Here is a 16,724-nt window from a genome sequence, read left to right as displayed (position 1 = left end):
TTCAGCACAGACATCTACCAGGAAGTTTTAGAGCACTTCATGCTTCCCTCTGCTGACCAGCTTTATGGAGATGCTGATTTCATTTTCCAGCAGGATTTGGCACCTGCTCACACTGCCAAAAGCACCAAAAGTTGGTTAAATGACCATGGTGTTGGTGTGATTGACTGGACCAAACTCACCAGACCTGAGCTCCACAGAAAATCTCTGGAATATTATCAAGAGGAAAATAAAAAACAAGAGATCAAAAAATCCAGAGGAGATGAAGGCCGCTCTCAAAGAAACCTGAGCTTCTATACCACCTCATGCCACGCCCAATTAAGGCAGTAATTAAAGCAAAAGGAGCCCCGACCAAGTACTGAGTACATGTACAGAAAATAAACACTTTCCAGAAGGCCAACAATTCACTTAAAATGTTTTTTTGATTGGTGTTATGAAGTATTCTAATTTTTGGAGATATTATAATACATTTTTGTACTGAATTACTGAAATAAATCACCTTTTTAATGATATTCTAATTTATTGAGATGCACCTGTACATATTAGGGGTGTAAAGGTACACAAAATTCACTGTTCGGTATGTACCTCGTTTTTTAAGTCACAGTTCAGATCAACTTCGATACAAATGCGAAACACAAAAATGCTTGTCGTTTTTTTAATAATGCAGTTCAGTGTGTGTTTTACATTTAATATTTAATTTTCAAAACATAAGTTCTACTGAACTGTTCTATTTATTTCAGCAGACTTTAACAAATTTCTTCATTCCTTTCATCATTCATTCACTCCCTCGATATTTGAAATTGTCAGGATTTTCTCCTTTTAAGAAACATTCTTGAAGCTGAACATAAAACGCTAAACAATCCATAGCGCTAGCGTTAGCCACTTACCCTAATACTCACTTTATATAAATTATTGGAACTATAGTCAAAGTCGGTATATGTAGACGTGTTGGGAATCTGCATATTGAAAACGCACCATTTTTTGGAATTTCTGATCAAAGGAACGAATCGACTTCAAAAGAAAATTCGTTAATTCTGATGAATGAGATTCCAAATCACTAAAATGATTTCGATCTTCCAATCACTAGAGGCCTGGGGGCAGTCAGTGTGAAACATAGGTGTTCCGTAGGGTTGGAGCTCAATGGCAGGGAGATCTTCCATTTCAACCCATGGAAAGCAGATGGAGGCACGGAAAAGTTGGGTGTCCCAATATTTTTGGCCGTATAATGTGAAACGTTATGGCTGTAAAAGTATCATGTTTTTCTTTGTGGACCGAAAAAGGAGGGCGGGTGAATGAAAATGGGGCGTGTCTACTAATTAACAGCCTTGTTTATAATAATACAACTAATTATTATTGATAAATCATATATACTGTACATATTACACAGATTAGTTGTGTGCAAGCAAGATAAAAAAAAAACAAAAAAAAAAAACATTGCAACCTTTTTGGTGCTTGAGATGAAAATGTGATTACTGATCATGTTGTATCATGTTCACTCCCATTGATGTCCTTTTACCTGTAAGGCAACCAGCAGCTGTACACACACACACACACACACACACACACACACCACACACACACACACCACACACACACACACACACACACACACCACACACACCACACAAAAGCTCGGGTTTTCATTTTACACAGACCGCCTTCTGCGGTGCCAAACGTTGATGACTAAACAAATAGTAAAGTAAAATAAATCAGATCTTATCATCATTAAAAATTATTTAGTGTCCATTGGCGGTAAACCCTCATTCTCTCTCTCTCTCTCTCTCTCTCTCTCTCTCTCTCTCTCTCTCTCTCTCTCTCTCTCTCTATGGGTGTTCTCATGTCTTTGTTTAAAAACGTCTGTGTGAATTTGTCGCTACTTGCATCTGAAGATCTGGGTTAAGCCTTTAGAAATCGAATGAATAATTGAGAGATGTGAGGAAACACGTCTCGACCTGAGCGTGCAGTAATCCGAGTACGTCTGCTCAGATGCTACAAAGCGCTGAATGAGGATCCTCGCCTGGGAAACCAGAGGAAAGTCAATGGTGCAGGAATGTAATGTCCCTGAACACAATTCATCTATAACTTTTATTTTGCTGGGAAACTTCTGTGCATTCAGGAGCCCAAATACTCCATAAAGACAAATGTTTGTGAGCATCCCATTACAAATTCAGTCTCAATTTTCTCTTATAATGAGCTCCACTCTTCTGATGTTGGTGTTTGGATTGGAAGGGCATGAGTTCGCATCCCAGCCTCACCAGGGTGCCACTCAACCCTAATAAGATACGGGTGTCTGCAGGATGCCATAAAATGTGACGTACTATGACCGAACCATAAACGCACAGGATATTGTGTCTGTTTTCATACGTTACTATATTAATGAGCTATCTATGAGCTATGAGCTAGCTATGAGCTAGATAGCTATGAGCTATAAGCTATCTATGAGCTATCTATGAGCTAGATATGAGCTAGCTGTGAACTAGCTATGAGATAGCTATGAGCTAGCTAGCTATGAGCTAGCTGTGAGCTAGCTATCCATGAGCTATCTATGAGCTATTAGCTAGCTATGAGCTAGCTGTTGGTGAGGCTCAGGGTTAAGAGATTACTGTGCTCTGTGAGTTCAAATCCCAGCACCACCATTAAACTGCTAATTTGGTAAAATATAAAAGGCTAACAAAAGATTGCTAGGCTAGTTAAATGCAGTGGGCTAATAGGGAAAGCTAATAAGAACATTTAAAGCGAAATGATTTGACTGCAGTTGCTCAGAGTAAAAAGAAAATGTAAATAACACATATTGAGTTACATATTAATAACAGATGGGAGAAAAGTAAGAATAATAGCTATAAAAAGCTTTTGCATGTGTAACTAATTATTATTGTTATTGCACAATTGAGGAGAGAAATAGGAATAGACACATTTCAGGCTGAACATAAACTCTGACGTTTCCGTTTGTTTATCAGAACACATCGTTGTCCGACACGTTGGCGTTGAGAGAACGCTCTGTTCGCTGTGTTTTATTGTTCGGCTTTCTCAGATTAACTGATTGTGATCGCACGATCAGGTCACTTCGCTCTTCTCATTGGCGCTCGTTTGTTATTCAACCCTAAACAGGAAGCTGCCGTGTCGTGATCACGGCTATAACCCCGTTATCTTGACACTCCATCTGTGTATTGTCCTGTTCTAATCACAGACAGTTACCAAATACACAGCAGCATACAGCAAGAAGGGGATTTCAGGGACAAATAAACAGACCACCATGACACCTAGCATGCCACCTCGACCTTTTTAACATGCTAACATTCCTTTACATTAAATAGCGGCACAAAATTGAGTGAATGTCCTGTTTTGTTTTGTTTTGTTTTGTGTTTTGTTTTGTTTCGTTTTATAAGCCCACCAGAATCATCCCCTTTGCGCAATTAGCAAAAACCTGGTTAGCATAATACAGAACCAAATACTCCGAGCTGATAAATGTAGTTGAATCGAGAGAAAGATTTGCTTATAGCATTGATTCTCAATAAAAACTAGAAAGTAGCCACAAAATGATTAAAGCACAGTAACGAAGTACATTTACTCGAATGCGTTTCACTGCTGGGAATAAAAAAGAAACCTTAGGAAGAACCAAACTCAAAAAAGACCTGAGATCTATCATTGAGGTTGAGGTTGAAGTGCAAACCTGCTCACGGCAATTAAACCATTGTAGCACGCTATTTAGTCCAAATCCTTCTACATGGCTCTTGAGGAACCTCATAGATCTTTAGGCTGTTCGTATGGAGAACATACTGAACTGCACAACTGAAGAGAACTTCATAGGGCATCAATGGATCAGGCAGGTCCAAGTAGGAAAGATCAGGCAGGTCTAAGTAGGAAACGGGATGGTAGTGGTATCTCAGGAGCATAAGAAAGAGAGTGAGAGTGACAGAAAGAGAAGAAAGAAACATGAATGATTAGGTGTTTATTGACTTCTTTCTACCCACCCAGGTTTGTACAATAATAACCGGAGAGTGGCTATCAAGAGTCTGAAAGCGGGAACCATGTCCATCGGGGCGTTCCTGGCTGAAGCGAACCTAATGAAGAACCTGCAGCACCTACGGCTCGTTCGTCTCTTCGCCGTGGTCACGCAGGAACCCATCTACATCGTCACAGAGTACATGGAGAACGGTAAGCGGAAGAGATGGAGAAAGTCGGATGTCTGATGAATCCGTGGTGGTTTATGCAGAATCTACACTCGCTTCTCTTCACCTGTTTACGTTAAACGTGTAGCTGCACGTACGTGTCTTCTGTCCTGGGTTCAAAAGGAGAGTGTTTTCAAAGTTTAAGCTGGATTTTACTTATTGACCCAGTTCCAGTATTTGGGAGATTTGTGAGTTCAATCCTCAGCAGGTTCCTTTGTTCTAGCAGAGGGTTTAAAAAGGACGTTGCGGTGTTGTGTTAATTCCGTCATGTTTGTGAAAGTTTTTCAGGCGCTGGGTTTAAAGAGCTGTGTGTGAATAAGTCATGTATTGTAGTGTGTGTTGATTCTGGAGATTTTTGTCACACTGTGTGTATGTGTGTGTGTGTGTGTGTGTGTGTGTGTGTGTGTGTGTGTGTGTGTGTGTGTGTGTGTGTGTGTGTGTGGATGAAATGCAGATAAAAGGTGTGTTAAGTGCTGCATAAGTATAACACACAGTATATATATATATATGAAGTGAAGAACAATGATGATCTCTTCATCCTGGAACCTGTTAGTGGGTGGATTTATTTTTTAGGCAGCAGGTGAACATTTTGTCCTCAAAGTTGATGTTAGAAGCAGAAAAAATTGGCGTAAGGATTTGAGCGAGTTTGACAAATTGAGACGTCTAGACGTCTGGGTCAGAGCGTCTCCAAATCTGCAGCTCTTGTGGGATGTTGGTGGTCTGCAATGGTCAGTGTCTATCAAAAGTGATCCAAGGAAGGAACAGTGGTGAACTGGTGACAGGATCGGGGGTGAACGAGGATCATTGATGCACGTGTGGGGCGACGGCTGGTCCGTGTGGTCTGATTAAAAAAACAAATTTGAATCTTGTAGTTGGAGTGCACACCCAAGTTTGTGGGAACAGTTTGGGGAAGAAGCACATATGGCTAGAAAAGTCTTTTGCATCAATCACTACATCTGACCATTTCAGTAGCATTTAACTGAATAAAACATTGAGTTCACCAGGATATGAAATCATCCACCATGAGAATGTGATCCCTCCCTGATCCAGAGGAGTGTAAGTTTAGTGGATCAAATGTTAGTGTTTGGATTGGAAGGGCATGAGTTCGCATTCCAGCCTCACCAGGGTGCCACTGATGGGCCCTTGAACAAGGCCCCTCAACCCTAATAAGATACGGGTGTCTGCAGGATGCAATAAAATGTGATGTATTATGACCGAGCCATGAACGTACAGGATATTGTGTCTGTTTTCACACGTTACTTTACAAACCCTGATCTAACATATTAAAGTATTAAACTTTCAGTATGTGTGTGTGTGTGTGTGTGTGTGTGTGTGTGTGTGTGTGTGTGTGTGTGTGTGTGTGTGTGTGTGTGTGTGTATGTGTGGGTGTGTGTGTGTGTGTGTGTGTGTGTATGTGTGGGTGTGTGTGGGTGTGGGTGTGGGTGTGTGTGTGTGTGTGTATGTGTGGGTGTGTGTGTGTGTGTGTGTGTGTGTGTGTGTGTGTGTGTGTGTGTGTGTATGTGTGGGTGTGTGTGTGTGTGGGTGTGGGTGTGTGTGTGTGTGTGTGTGTGTCCACATCACACACACGCTTGAACCTGAATAGCTGATACAAGAATTCACCAGAGACTACAAACATGAACTTACTCATCACTGGGTAATGTCTGGTCTGCTGGGGGATTCTGGGAAAGTTCCACTCGTAAAGCGTGCAAAAAAAAAAAAAAAAAAAAAAAAAAGCGTTTCCTGTCACGAATGTGTGTGTGTGTGTGTGTGTGTGTGTGTGTGTGTGTGTGTGTGTGTGTGTGTGTGTGTGTGTGTGGTTCAACAAAAACGTATACCGGCTTCCTTGTAGAAAAAAAACCCGAAAAAACAACAGCCTATGACCTTGAAGATGTGTGTGTGTGTGTGTGTGTGTGTGTGTGTGTGTGTGTGTGTGTGTGTGTGTTTAAGGCCGGATGAGGCTTGCGAAGCTTTCTGCAGCATCTAAAAAAAAAGAACATCAAAGTTGAAGTGACACAGGTTGCATAGGTCACCTTCAAAAATAGCAACACTGAGAACATCAAGAGCTTTCGCTGACTTTCTCCCTCAAACGGACAGATCTCTCTCTCTCTCCCTCCCTCTCTCTCTCTCTCTCTCTCTCTCTCTCTCTCTCTCGCTCTCTCTGTTTTGTGGTTTGTACACAAATAGCTACACAAGTCGTCCACTCCTCCCGACTCTCCTTCACACACCTTCACACTAACAGCAAGCATATACACGACTACAGGACCAAAATATCAGGACACCCGTCTTTTCCAACCGTCTGTGCTCCTTCCACCGAACTGTTCCCACAATCTCGGATTGTATCGGACGTCTTTGGAGGTGGTAGCATTAAATTGTACCTTCAATTGAGCTACGAAACCCAAACCTGTTCCAAAGCGAGCTTTAAAAAGATCTATCTGGAAGATCTTCCTGCTGAAGAGCTCCAACGCTATTGAACATAATTGAATGTGAATGCTGGCTGAACCCCAGGAAGCTCCTCAATCCTTAAGCTCCAGAATCCGAAGGCGTTGGACTTTTGATAAGAAGATTGTGAGTTCAAATCAAAGTCACACCCAGATGCCACTGTTGGGCCCCTGAGTAAGGCCCTTAATCACTCTGGATAAGAGGATCTGCCAAATGCTGTAAATGTAAATAACAGCAAACTTTTTCTCCATACACTGTATTTTTTTATTAGGTATTAGATGAAAGTTCAGTGGTTCAACCCCTGGCCAACACTGTTCGGGCCCTTGAGCAAGGCCCTTAACCCCTCTGTGCTCCAGAAGCGCTGTATCATGGCTGACCCCAGCTTTCTAATATCACTGGGATATGTGAAGCCCACGTGCAAGCCAGCTAAAAAATCCTGAACTCAAACTGAATTTTACAGAAAATGTGCTGCTATAAGATCGAAAGAGATCCTGTGGTTAAAAAAATCATCACTTGGGATCAATAATATTTATATTTATGGCATTTGGAAGACACCGTTATCCAGAGCCACTTACAACCAGCCAGTTAAGGATTAGGGGCCTTTTTCAAGGGCCCGACATTTGCAGCTTAGTGGTGGTGCTGGGATTTGACCTTGTGACCTTCCAAATCCACAGTCCAGCTTCAACCACTGAGCTTTGCTCTTATCATTCCCTTTTTTGGGAAGATGTTCCACTAGAGTTTGTGATCATTTGGGTGTTGGTAAAGTCAGGGACTGATATAGGAGACGTGAGGAGACCTGGGGTGCATTTAGCGTTCACATTCGTCATGTTCAGGGTTGAGATCAGAGCTTTACAGCAGGAGATCTTCCACTTAAAACCATGTAAAGGGGATCTTCACTGCCATGCTGGAACACGTTCGGGTTTCCAAGTTTAAGTGAACAAAATCTTATTTCACCGCATCCAAAGACAATTGTGTGCCTCCAGCTTTGTGATAACAGTTTGGAGAAGAACCACGTGTGGCAGGTGAAGTCAATTTCTCCTGCATGCCCTCCAAAAACCTGTTCCATTACTTGAAGAGAAAACAGTCGTAGACAAAAACGGGAACTGGCCTCATTGTCGCGAGGTGACCATTGTGAGCGTTTTGTAGCTCATGTGCAAACCGTTTCGGAGATTCACTTCTCTGTCGGGAGAGAAGTGCGCACTTCTCTTCTGGGAGAAGCCCATGCAGGAACAAACATGACGTGACTTTTATGGCACGCGAAGGGAGGTGCCGTCGTTGTTGGCGCTAAGCAACAACGAGAAGAAACCTGTACATCCCATAATAATAATCACCTACTGAGAATCCCACGTTCGCACGCTGGAGAGAATTTCTGTCTAATTGCGTGCAGTATGTTTTTAGTTTCTAACGCGGCACTAAAAAGATCATAAAATACGTGTATTTCGAACCTCTGTCTGCTCGCACAGCGGGGGTTTTACTAAAGACGCTTTGCGACAATAAACAGATAAAAACTATGAATCGCTGTGAATTTGCTGTAGTGCAAAAGGAAGAAAACACAGTGTGTACGTCTTCGTCTCCTCCTGCTCAGTGGATCTCTCCATCAGCTGCTTTCTGATCCTCAGAGCTCCAAAAATCGTTCAACTCTGCATGAACACACACACACACACACACACACACACACCCGGTGTTGCTTTCGCACAAATACCGTACGTGTTGTCATGTGAATCCCAGCACACGCTGTTCTCCTCGAGCGACCTCGCGAAAACAAAAAGCCCCTTGATGAGGAAGCGACGCACTGACAACTGCTGTTTGTGTTGTTGCTGTTTTTGGCCTCTGTGTTTTTACACCCTCTTTTCTCTCTTTCTCTCTTTTCCTTTCTTTTCTTTTCTCTTTCTCTCTTTTCCTTTCTTTTCTTTTCTCTTTCTCATCGCAAATAATCACAAGTGCCACGATTGTGATTTATTCAAATGAAGGTTGATTCGAAGACTCCTTCTGGTAGGATAAAAATACAATTAAAACATTACAGAAATTCTAATGGTTTCCACTACAAATCCCACTACAAACCATCAGCTGTTAACTTTTAAAAACCATCAACAAATAGCTTCCATTATATTCTACCGGTGTAAAAAGCTTTGATAATCTGGAGGCTTCATCTAAAGGCCCCGATGTTCTTTATTGGATTCCATTAAACACCAACATGTGATCTTTAGGCTCCCAAAAGCGTTCTACTGGTCCTTACTGGTATTCATGTCAACATGCCAACAAACTCAACAGAGACCCAAAAGATTGATGGTAATAATTATTAAAACCAATGCCAATCCCATTACATACCATTAAGCCCAATACCGTTCTTATTCAAATGACCTGTACAATGTCTATTATACCCATTATAAATATTGCAAATCTCATCATAACCATCAAAACCAGTAAAATAACCTATAAAACAGTACAAATCCCATTATAACCATCAAAACCAATACAATTATTATTATAACCATCGAAACCATTAAAATAATCTATAAAACAGTACAAATCCCATTAAAACCAATACAATTATCATTATAACCATTAAAAATAATCCAAATCTCATTATAACCATAAAAACCAGTAACATAACCATTACAAAATTACAAATCCCAGTATACCCATCAAAACTAGAACAAACCCCAATATAACCATTAAAATATGGGAGTATATTTCCCAATATAATCCCATTTAATTCTTGTTATGACCATTATAACCAATACAATTCCTATTATAACCATTAAAAACAATTAAATTCCCATTATACCCATTAAAACCAGTACAATAACCATTAAAACATAACAAATCATGTTCTAACCATTCAAATGAAAACAAATCCCAATATAACCATTAAAACCCCTATGGTTTCCATTTTAACCATTCAAATCGATTACATTTCTGTAATAACCATTAAAAACATTGTCAATCCCATTATAACATTAAGCCCAATACAATTCATATAAAGACCATTAAAACCTACACATGTCCCATTACAACCATTAAAACTATTTCAATTCTTATTATACCCATTAAAAATAATATAAATCCCACTATAACCATCAAAACCAGGAAAACAACTATTAAAGCATTACAGATCCCATTATAACCATTAAAACCAATGTAGATCCCATTATAACCACAGGAATAGATCCAATTCCCAATATAACCATTAAACACATTACAATTCCCAATATAACCATTAAAACCAATATCAATCTCATTATAACTTTTAAAACCAATGAAAAAGTTAATGTTAATCCCATAATACCAGTAAACCCATTACTATTCCCATTATAACCACTAAAACCAATACATTTACCATTATAACCATTAAAACCAAATGCACATTCCATTATTCCCATTAAAACCTTCTATGAGAGTTTCTATGGTTTTTCAGTAAGGGGTCTAAACCTGATTTGTGAACTTTGACATGCCAAGAGTTCCTGGAGTTCCTGCAAGTGCTTTTTCCTGAAGGAACTTCCTAAAAGCAGAAACATTCCTCTTTTTCCTAAACATCTGAGGAACATGAGCGAGACGTCACAGGCATGGCAGTAACGGGCCGCGGGATTTCCTGAGAATGTTGTGTTCTCCTTTTAGAATCGAAAGTTTCTCTGCTGCTATTCATGCCCTCGTATCAGGTCTGGAAGACGCTTGGCAGCGAAATATCATCAGTTACTCTGCCGCCTCCCTTCCATTCTTCTCTTCTTTTTTCAAAACAATGAGGCTGAAACCGAAAGCTTGTGCTTCTGTAGCGTATGAAATCTAGTAGTTTTTATTGAATATTATACACTATATGATTGTGACCACTATACTGTTGCTCACATTTGGTTCCCATTGCTGTTTTAATAACCTCCACTTTTCTGGGAAGATGTTGCACTAGATTTGTGTGGAGATTCGTTCAGCCACTAGGGTGTTATTAAAGTCAGGTAGTGATGTAGGTGAGAAGGTCACGAGGTTCCTGGGGTGCAGTCAACGTTCACATTCATCCCAAAAGTGCTCAATATGGAGATCTTCCACTCCAAGCCATGGAAAGCAGATCTTCATGGAACTGGTTTTGTGCACAGGGGTATTGTCATGCTGGAAAATGTTTGGGTTTTATAGTTTAAGTGAAGGGAAAATGTCATGCTTCTCGAAGCATCCACAGATATTCTGTGGTAACAGTTTGGGAACAAAACATATATGGCTGGAAAAGTCGGGTGTCCCAATACTTTTGGCAAAATATTTGTTGGTTGTTGTTTGTTTGTTTTGTTTTTGTATGAAAAATTAAAGTCTGCATTCCATCATATACAAACACACACACACACACACACACACACACACACACACACACACACACACACACTAGTATTTACTAGTATTGAGTAGTAGACAGTTATGGTCAATGTTATTGTCAAAAATAGATAAAAAAAAAAAAGATCAATAATTAAAATGTGTGTGTGTGTGTGTGTGTGTGTGTGTGTGTGTGTGTGTGTGTGTGTGTGTGTGTGTGTGTGTGTGTGTGTTTGATATTTCTAGGCAGCCTGGTGGATTTTCTGAAAACGCCAGAAGGATCAAAGTTGCAGATCAACACCCTGATCGATATGGCCTCGCAGGTTCGTCTCACGCACACGTCAAACACACGCTTCCGCTTCACACTGACAAACGTCACAGCGTCATGAATCCATCACTCGTCTACGTTCAGGCACAAACATCTGGATTATACTAAAACGATACAACAGACCAAACTATTTCTATCGACTTCAATTTTTGATTCTTTTTCTTCAAGAACATTTATTTCTCGAAAGAACAAATAAATGAGGAATATAAAAATAGATCTCAGCAAACAGGCTGAATAACTGTACAATGTACAATCTCATGTATGACATACATTGTTTTTCTTTCAAAATACACTGTGTGGACAAAACTAAATGAATAAAACTCTTTTCCCACTGGGATTAGAGTTTATGCAGTAATCTGTAGTGCTACTGTTTAATCCGATCTGATAATCTGATCTATAATCTCATAATAAGAAAATAAATCACACAAACAGATTCCACATGAGAAGAACTGAATAACTTCTGCTCTGTTTAAACACACACACACACACACACACACACACACACACACACACACACACACACACACACACACACACACAGTATTCCAAATAAATACTAATTAAATACCACTACAAAAACCACCACCACCACTACTACCATTACCACTACCACTACAACTACCACTACAACTACCATCACGCTCTCTCTCTCTCTCTCTCTCTCTCTCTCTCTCTCTCTCTCTCTCTCTCTCTCTCTCTCTCTCTCCCTCTCTCTCTCTTTCTTGAAGTTAAAAAAGACAAAAAGCAGCTTTTGCTTGTACAGGCTTTCTTACTTTCTGACCAATCACAATCAAGAATTTAAAAGGCAATAATAACAAGGGCTGGTGATGCGGCTTTGCAGGTCACATGAGGTCACTTTGATCACATGACCTTGTGAGAAGGAAGTTTGTGTCAGTGTAACGACTGAATCTCTGTCAAGTTGTAAAGATTAAACAGGTCCGATTGTTTTAAGCGTATTGGGCGCACACGCACGCACACACACACACACTTATCTCTACCAACTGCCAAAAAATCTCACTTATGGGTGAAAATTTGGCTTATCAGCTTAGGTTTATATTTATCTTTCTCTCTCTATCTCTCGCTCTCTCTATCTCTCCAACACACATACACACACACACACACACACACACACACATTTCTGTGAAAACACGCACACATTTTCAAAAACGTTACTGCCACAGATAAGCATCTGTCATTCTTTGGTTTTTAACATCAAGTTCTTATCTAGTGCCATTATAGAAACAATGCCTCTGCTCTTTCTCTTTCTCTCTCTCAAACACACACACACACACACACACACACACACACACACACACACACACACACACACAAATTTTTTCCATTTTCGTTTCTCAAACACACCTCTTCAAACCTCACCCTCACAGTAACTCTAACTGCTTTATATTATAAGCAGTTTATAAAAGAGTTTGAGAAAAGAAGGAAAGAATAGGGCAGAGAAAAAAAGCATGAAAGGATGAATGAGAATGAGTGTGTGTACAAGAGAGGAAAAAGGGAGAGAGAAGAGAAAGGGGTATAGAGAGAAATGAGGAGAAAAGAAGAGAAACCTGAAGGTCTCAGGGTGGCAGAGGAGGAGCTTATGGGCTTCACAATCAGAGAGATCTGGAGATCTGTGTTTTAGGATGCTAGAAAACGGTGTGTTTGGGGTCAGGGATGGTGGAAGATGAACATGTAGATGTCAGGAAGTCAGGAGGAGTTTGGGGGTGAGAAAAAGGAGAACCTTATGGGTCTCAGGATGGAAGAAAGAGGAGCCTGGGGGTTCCACAATGGCAGAATGAGAAGCTTGTGTGTCTTAGGATGATAGATGAAGAAGATTGTGGATCTCAGACTGGTAGAAATTAAAGCTTGTGGGTTCCACAGTGGCATAAAGAGAAGCTGACGGGTCTCAGGATGATAGAAGGTGAAGCTTCTCAGGATGGTAAAGTGGGTAAAAGGAGATGTTTGTCAGCCTCTGGGTGATCATTAGGGATAGTAAATGGTGATATGAGAAAACAAACTGGCGGAATCCAGGCCTCAGAATCCTGTAGCTCCAATAGGAGAACAGGACAAGAACTTATCCAGTAGGAAAAGAGAAATAACCTCTCTCTGATATCTGGGTGGAGAAGACCAGCACAGGTCAAAGGTTGAACAGAGGGAAGCAGGGCACTCCCATACTCAGGAACTTGGACCACATCTTTGTTTCTCGACCACTACCTGTCCACACACACACACACACAAACACACACACACACACACACACACACAGAGAGAAAGAGAGAGAAAGAAACACACACTTAATTCGTAATGACGTGCTGCCCCCTGCAGGTCGCTGATGGTATGGCCTACATCGAGCAGAAGAACTACATCCACAGAGACCTGAGAGCCGCCAACATCCTGGTGTCTGAGGAAATCATCTGCAAGATCGCAGATTTCGGCCTCGCTCGGCTCATCGAGAACAACGAGTACACAGCCAGAGAAGGTGAGACATCATGGCCGAACCCTGTAAACTCTGTTTGATCAGAACCCGCACTGAGAATGTTTCTATTCTCCTCAAAGGTGCGAAGTTTCCCATCAAATGGACGGCTCCTGAAGCCATCAACTACGGCACCTTCTCCATCAAATCAGACGTCTGGTCTTTTGGCATCCTGCTGACTGAGATCGTGACCTACGGCAGAATTCCTTACCCAGGTACCTGAAGCCTGACATGAACATCAACATCATGATTTGTGCAGCTCTTTTATATTGAGTGAAATCTGAGTTCACAGCTAATTCACAGATAATTAATAGCTAATTTAGAGCTCATTTACAGCTCATTTACAGCTCATTTACAGCTCATTCACAGCTCAACAAGGACCCCCTGCCTTCTTCATACCACGAAAATAAAACACCACCCCATTTTGACCAATCAGAATGCTTAAAAGGTCTGAAAAGGTGTTGAATCTCAGGGTAGATGTTGACGTTGATATTGATGAGCTCTGCTTTTCAGGTATGACCAATCCTGAGGTGATCCAGAACCTGGAGAAAGGCTACCGCATGCCCCGCCCCGATAACTGCCCCGAGGACCTGTACGTCATAATGATGGAGTGTTGGACGGAAAACCCAGAGAACCGTCCCACATTCGAGTACCTGCGCAGCGTCCTGGAGGACTTCACCACGGCAACCGAGCGCCAGTATCAGGAGCAGCCTTACTGAGGATCGGCTGCGGTTTCAAAAAAGACAGATTTCTATCCGTATATATGATCTTTTCTTCGCCTTACATGGTGTACATAACCTACTGAGATCCCAGATTGAGGACGATGGAGTCTCTTATTATATTTCTTTTCTTCTGATGGTGATTATTGCATGTTTTTAATTTTTTATTTACGAGTTTTCTTCACAAAATTTGCTCTTTGTATGTAATCCCATGTGTTGAACATGTCTGTGTTTAGCTTAACTGCCTATAAATAGTCCAAATAAAATGATAGATTTTTCATTTCTGACTGCAAATTGCTCCAGAAGGCAAAATCAGTCTTTAGTGGTGTCCTATCTGAATCAATCCACCTCCTCATACCGTCGTTACGACTGTATTCATCACGGTTTTCCTGGGAATTCGGCAAACGGTGTGTTTTTGTGCAATTTCTACAGGAAAGAAAACGCAAAAGTAGAAACTGTTTCGAACTGAACTTCTCCTCACGATGTCTCACGAAAAGTAAACTCGAGGTGGCATCAAAAAGGTACACAACCCATCAACTTCACAGCACTACAGCGCCCCCCAGTGTTCTTCTGGAATGTGTCCCAAGCACCTTCTGTGATTCGCGTCGGGTCTCCGCAAAGGTGTCGCCTGACGAGCTTTGAGCTGGATCTTCTTCTTCTGGAGGTGGAGGTGGAGTCAAATCTGGCGAGTAGAGTGTGGAAGCGAGATCGTGTCTGCTCGGTGACGGTGCGCACGTGAGCAGACACACAGGACGATGCCTTGTGAAGGTCAGTGCACCCTGTGACTGCGCGTGCAGGGTCGAGCTGCCATCTGTTGGCGTGTTACAAACTTTATAATACTGCCACATGTGGAACAGTGCACGATGTGGAGAAGAACGGCCCGAGGTGAAGCGTTATAACGGCGTAAAGCTTCACACGTAGACACGTTATCACCTTATACCATGGTCACCTCCCAGCACTGAGGAGTTCAAACTTCTGCTGCTCTGAATCACACCCAGAGATAAAGTGGGGCCAGGAGATTACAATTACTGACATTTCCGTGTGTATGTGAAGTCACATGTCTGCATCACGTCTAGACTGGTAATGGAGCTGTTGGAGTCTCCTGGTGCAGTTTTTTACTCCCATTTGAAAGTTTTCTTCTTCTGAAAGCCGTTTCTCCAAATCACCATACAAGTCCGAACACACGAAAAAACTCCTTCATGGATCACAATCGCAGGGATGGACCGGGATCTTGATGTTACTATGGTTACGAATGTCTATAAAAGGCACTCACGTAAATTCGGAACGCAGATTTAACTGAGAAACGTCAACCTGAACTCCTTCCAGCCAATCACAATCCAGCGTTCACACTGACCAGGGGATAGACAAAGGAAAAGACTGAACGCACAGGAAGATTCTCTCACACACACTTGCTTTTGTTTGTGTGTGTGTGTGTGTGTGTGTGTGTGTGTGTGTGTGTGTGTGTGTGTGTGTGTGTGTGTGTGTGTATACCAGAGGTGGCAAAAGTACACACATCCATTACTTAAGTAGAAGTACAGATACTCATGTTTTAAAATACTCGGGTAAAAGTTGAAGTACTGATTATACCTTTTTACTTAAGTGAAAGTAAAGAAGTCTTGACTCAGACATGTACTTAAGTAAAAAGTAGTTATTACTTCTACCTGTTTTAGCTGTTAACTGGATCTCACATCATATTAATATTAGATAGATAGATAGATAGATAGATAGATAGATAGATAGATAGATAGATAGATAGATAGATAGATAGATAGATAGATAGATAGATAGATAGATAGATAGATAGATAGATAGATGGGCGTAAATTTCATTTAACAGTAGGGGGGACAATAAATATAAAATTTCTCATGAGCAATTTTTGAAGGGGACACAAATAATACAGTCAAATTGTACTTATAAAGACACAGTGTCCCCACAGTGAAACACTTTGCTTTTATTATTGTAGCATGGAGACTGCGTCATTATGGTTATTTTAAGTTTAAGTTTTTCTCAGGTTCAATGACAAAGCAAAACAAGGAATTAAAAAAAAGTTTAACATTTTATTTAAAATTAATTTAGACACTTAAGAACAGAATAGAAATTGATTATAAAAATACAGTGGGGTCAGTTCAGACGTAGCACAGTGCTCATTTAGTAAATGCACAGATAAACAATTTGCTAATTGTGGCCGTTAGTCCCAAATAAAACACTGCATGGGAAACGGCTTTGGTGTGTTCGTGTCAGTGCGCTATGCTACAAGCTATTGTAAACAAGCTAACGTTCACTACATAACTCATATTTTATTTGCTAATAGA

At 40.9% G+C, this 16,724-nt stretch overlaps 1 protein-coding gene and 1 long non-coding RNA gene across 2 annotated transcripts in view; one reads left to right on the top strand and one right to left on the bottom strand.

Moving 5' to 3' along the window:
• lck (LCK proto-oncogene, Src family tyrosine kinase) overlaps positions 1–14,706 on the top strand; it is a 37,387-nt gene extending 22,681 nt beyond the window's left edge. Inside the window, exons 9-13 of the mRNA XM_083544753.1 lie at positions 3,973–4,152; positions 11,142–11,218; positions 13,546–13,699; positions 13,777–13,908; positions 14,207–14,706. Coding sequence (XP_083400879.1) covers positions 3,973–4,152; positions 11,142–11,218; positions 13,546–13,699; positions 13,777–13,908; positions 14,207–14,412 — 749 coding nt within the window. The 3' untranslated portion in view covers positions 14,413–14,706. The remainder of the gene's footprint in view (positions 1–3,972; positions 4,153–11,141; positions 11,219–13,545; positions 13,700–13,776; positions 13,909–14,206) is intronic.
• LOC310727969 lies at positions 14,588–16,027 on the bottom strand. Its single transcript, XR_014534143.1, has 2 exons — positions 15,686–16,027; positions 14,588–15,387 (listed from the first exon to the last, which is right to left on the bottom strand). It is a non-coding gene; the product is annotated as an uncharacterized lncRNA (long non-coding RNA).
• Between the last annotated feature and the right edge of the window lie 697 nt (positions 16,028–16,724).

This window comes from Silurus aristotelis (assembly GCF_946808225.1).
Source record: "Silurus aristotelis genome assembly, chromosome: 6".
NCBI lineage: Eukaryota > Metazoa > Chordata > Actinopteri > Siluriformes > Siluridae > Silurus > Silurus aristotelis.
Note: the sequence above shows the minus strand (reverse complement) of the source record. Positions and strands in the feature narration are given on the sequence as shown.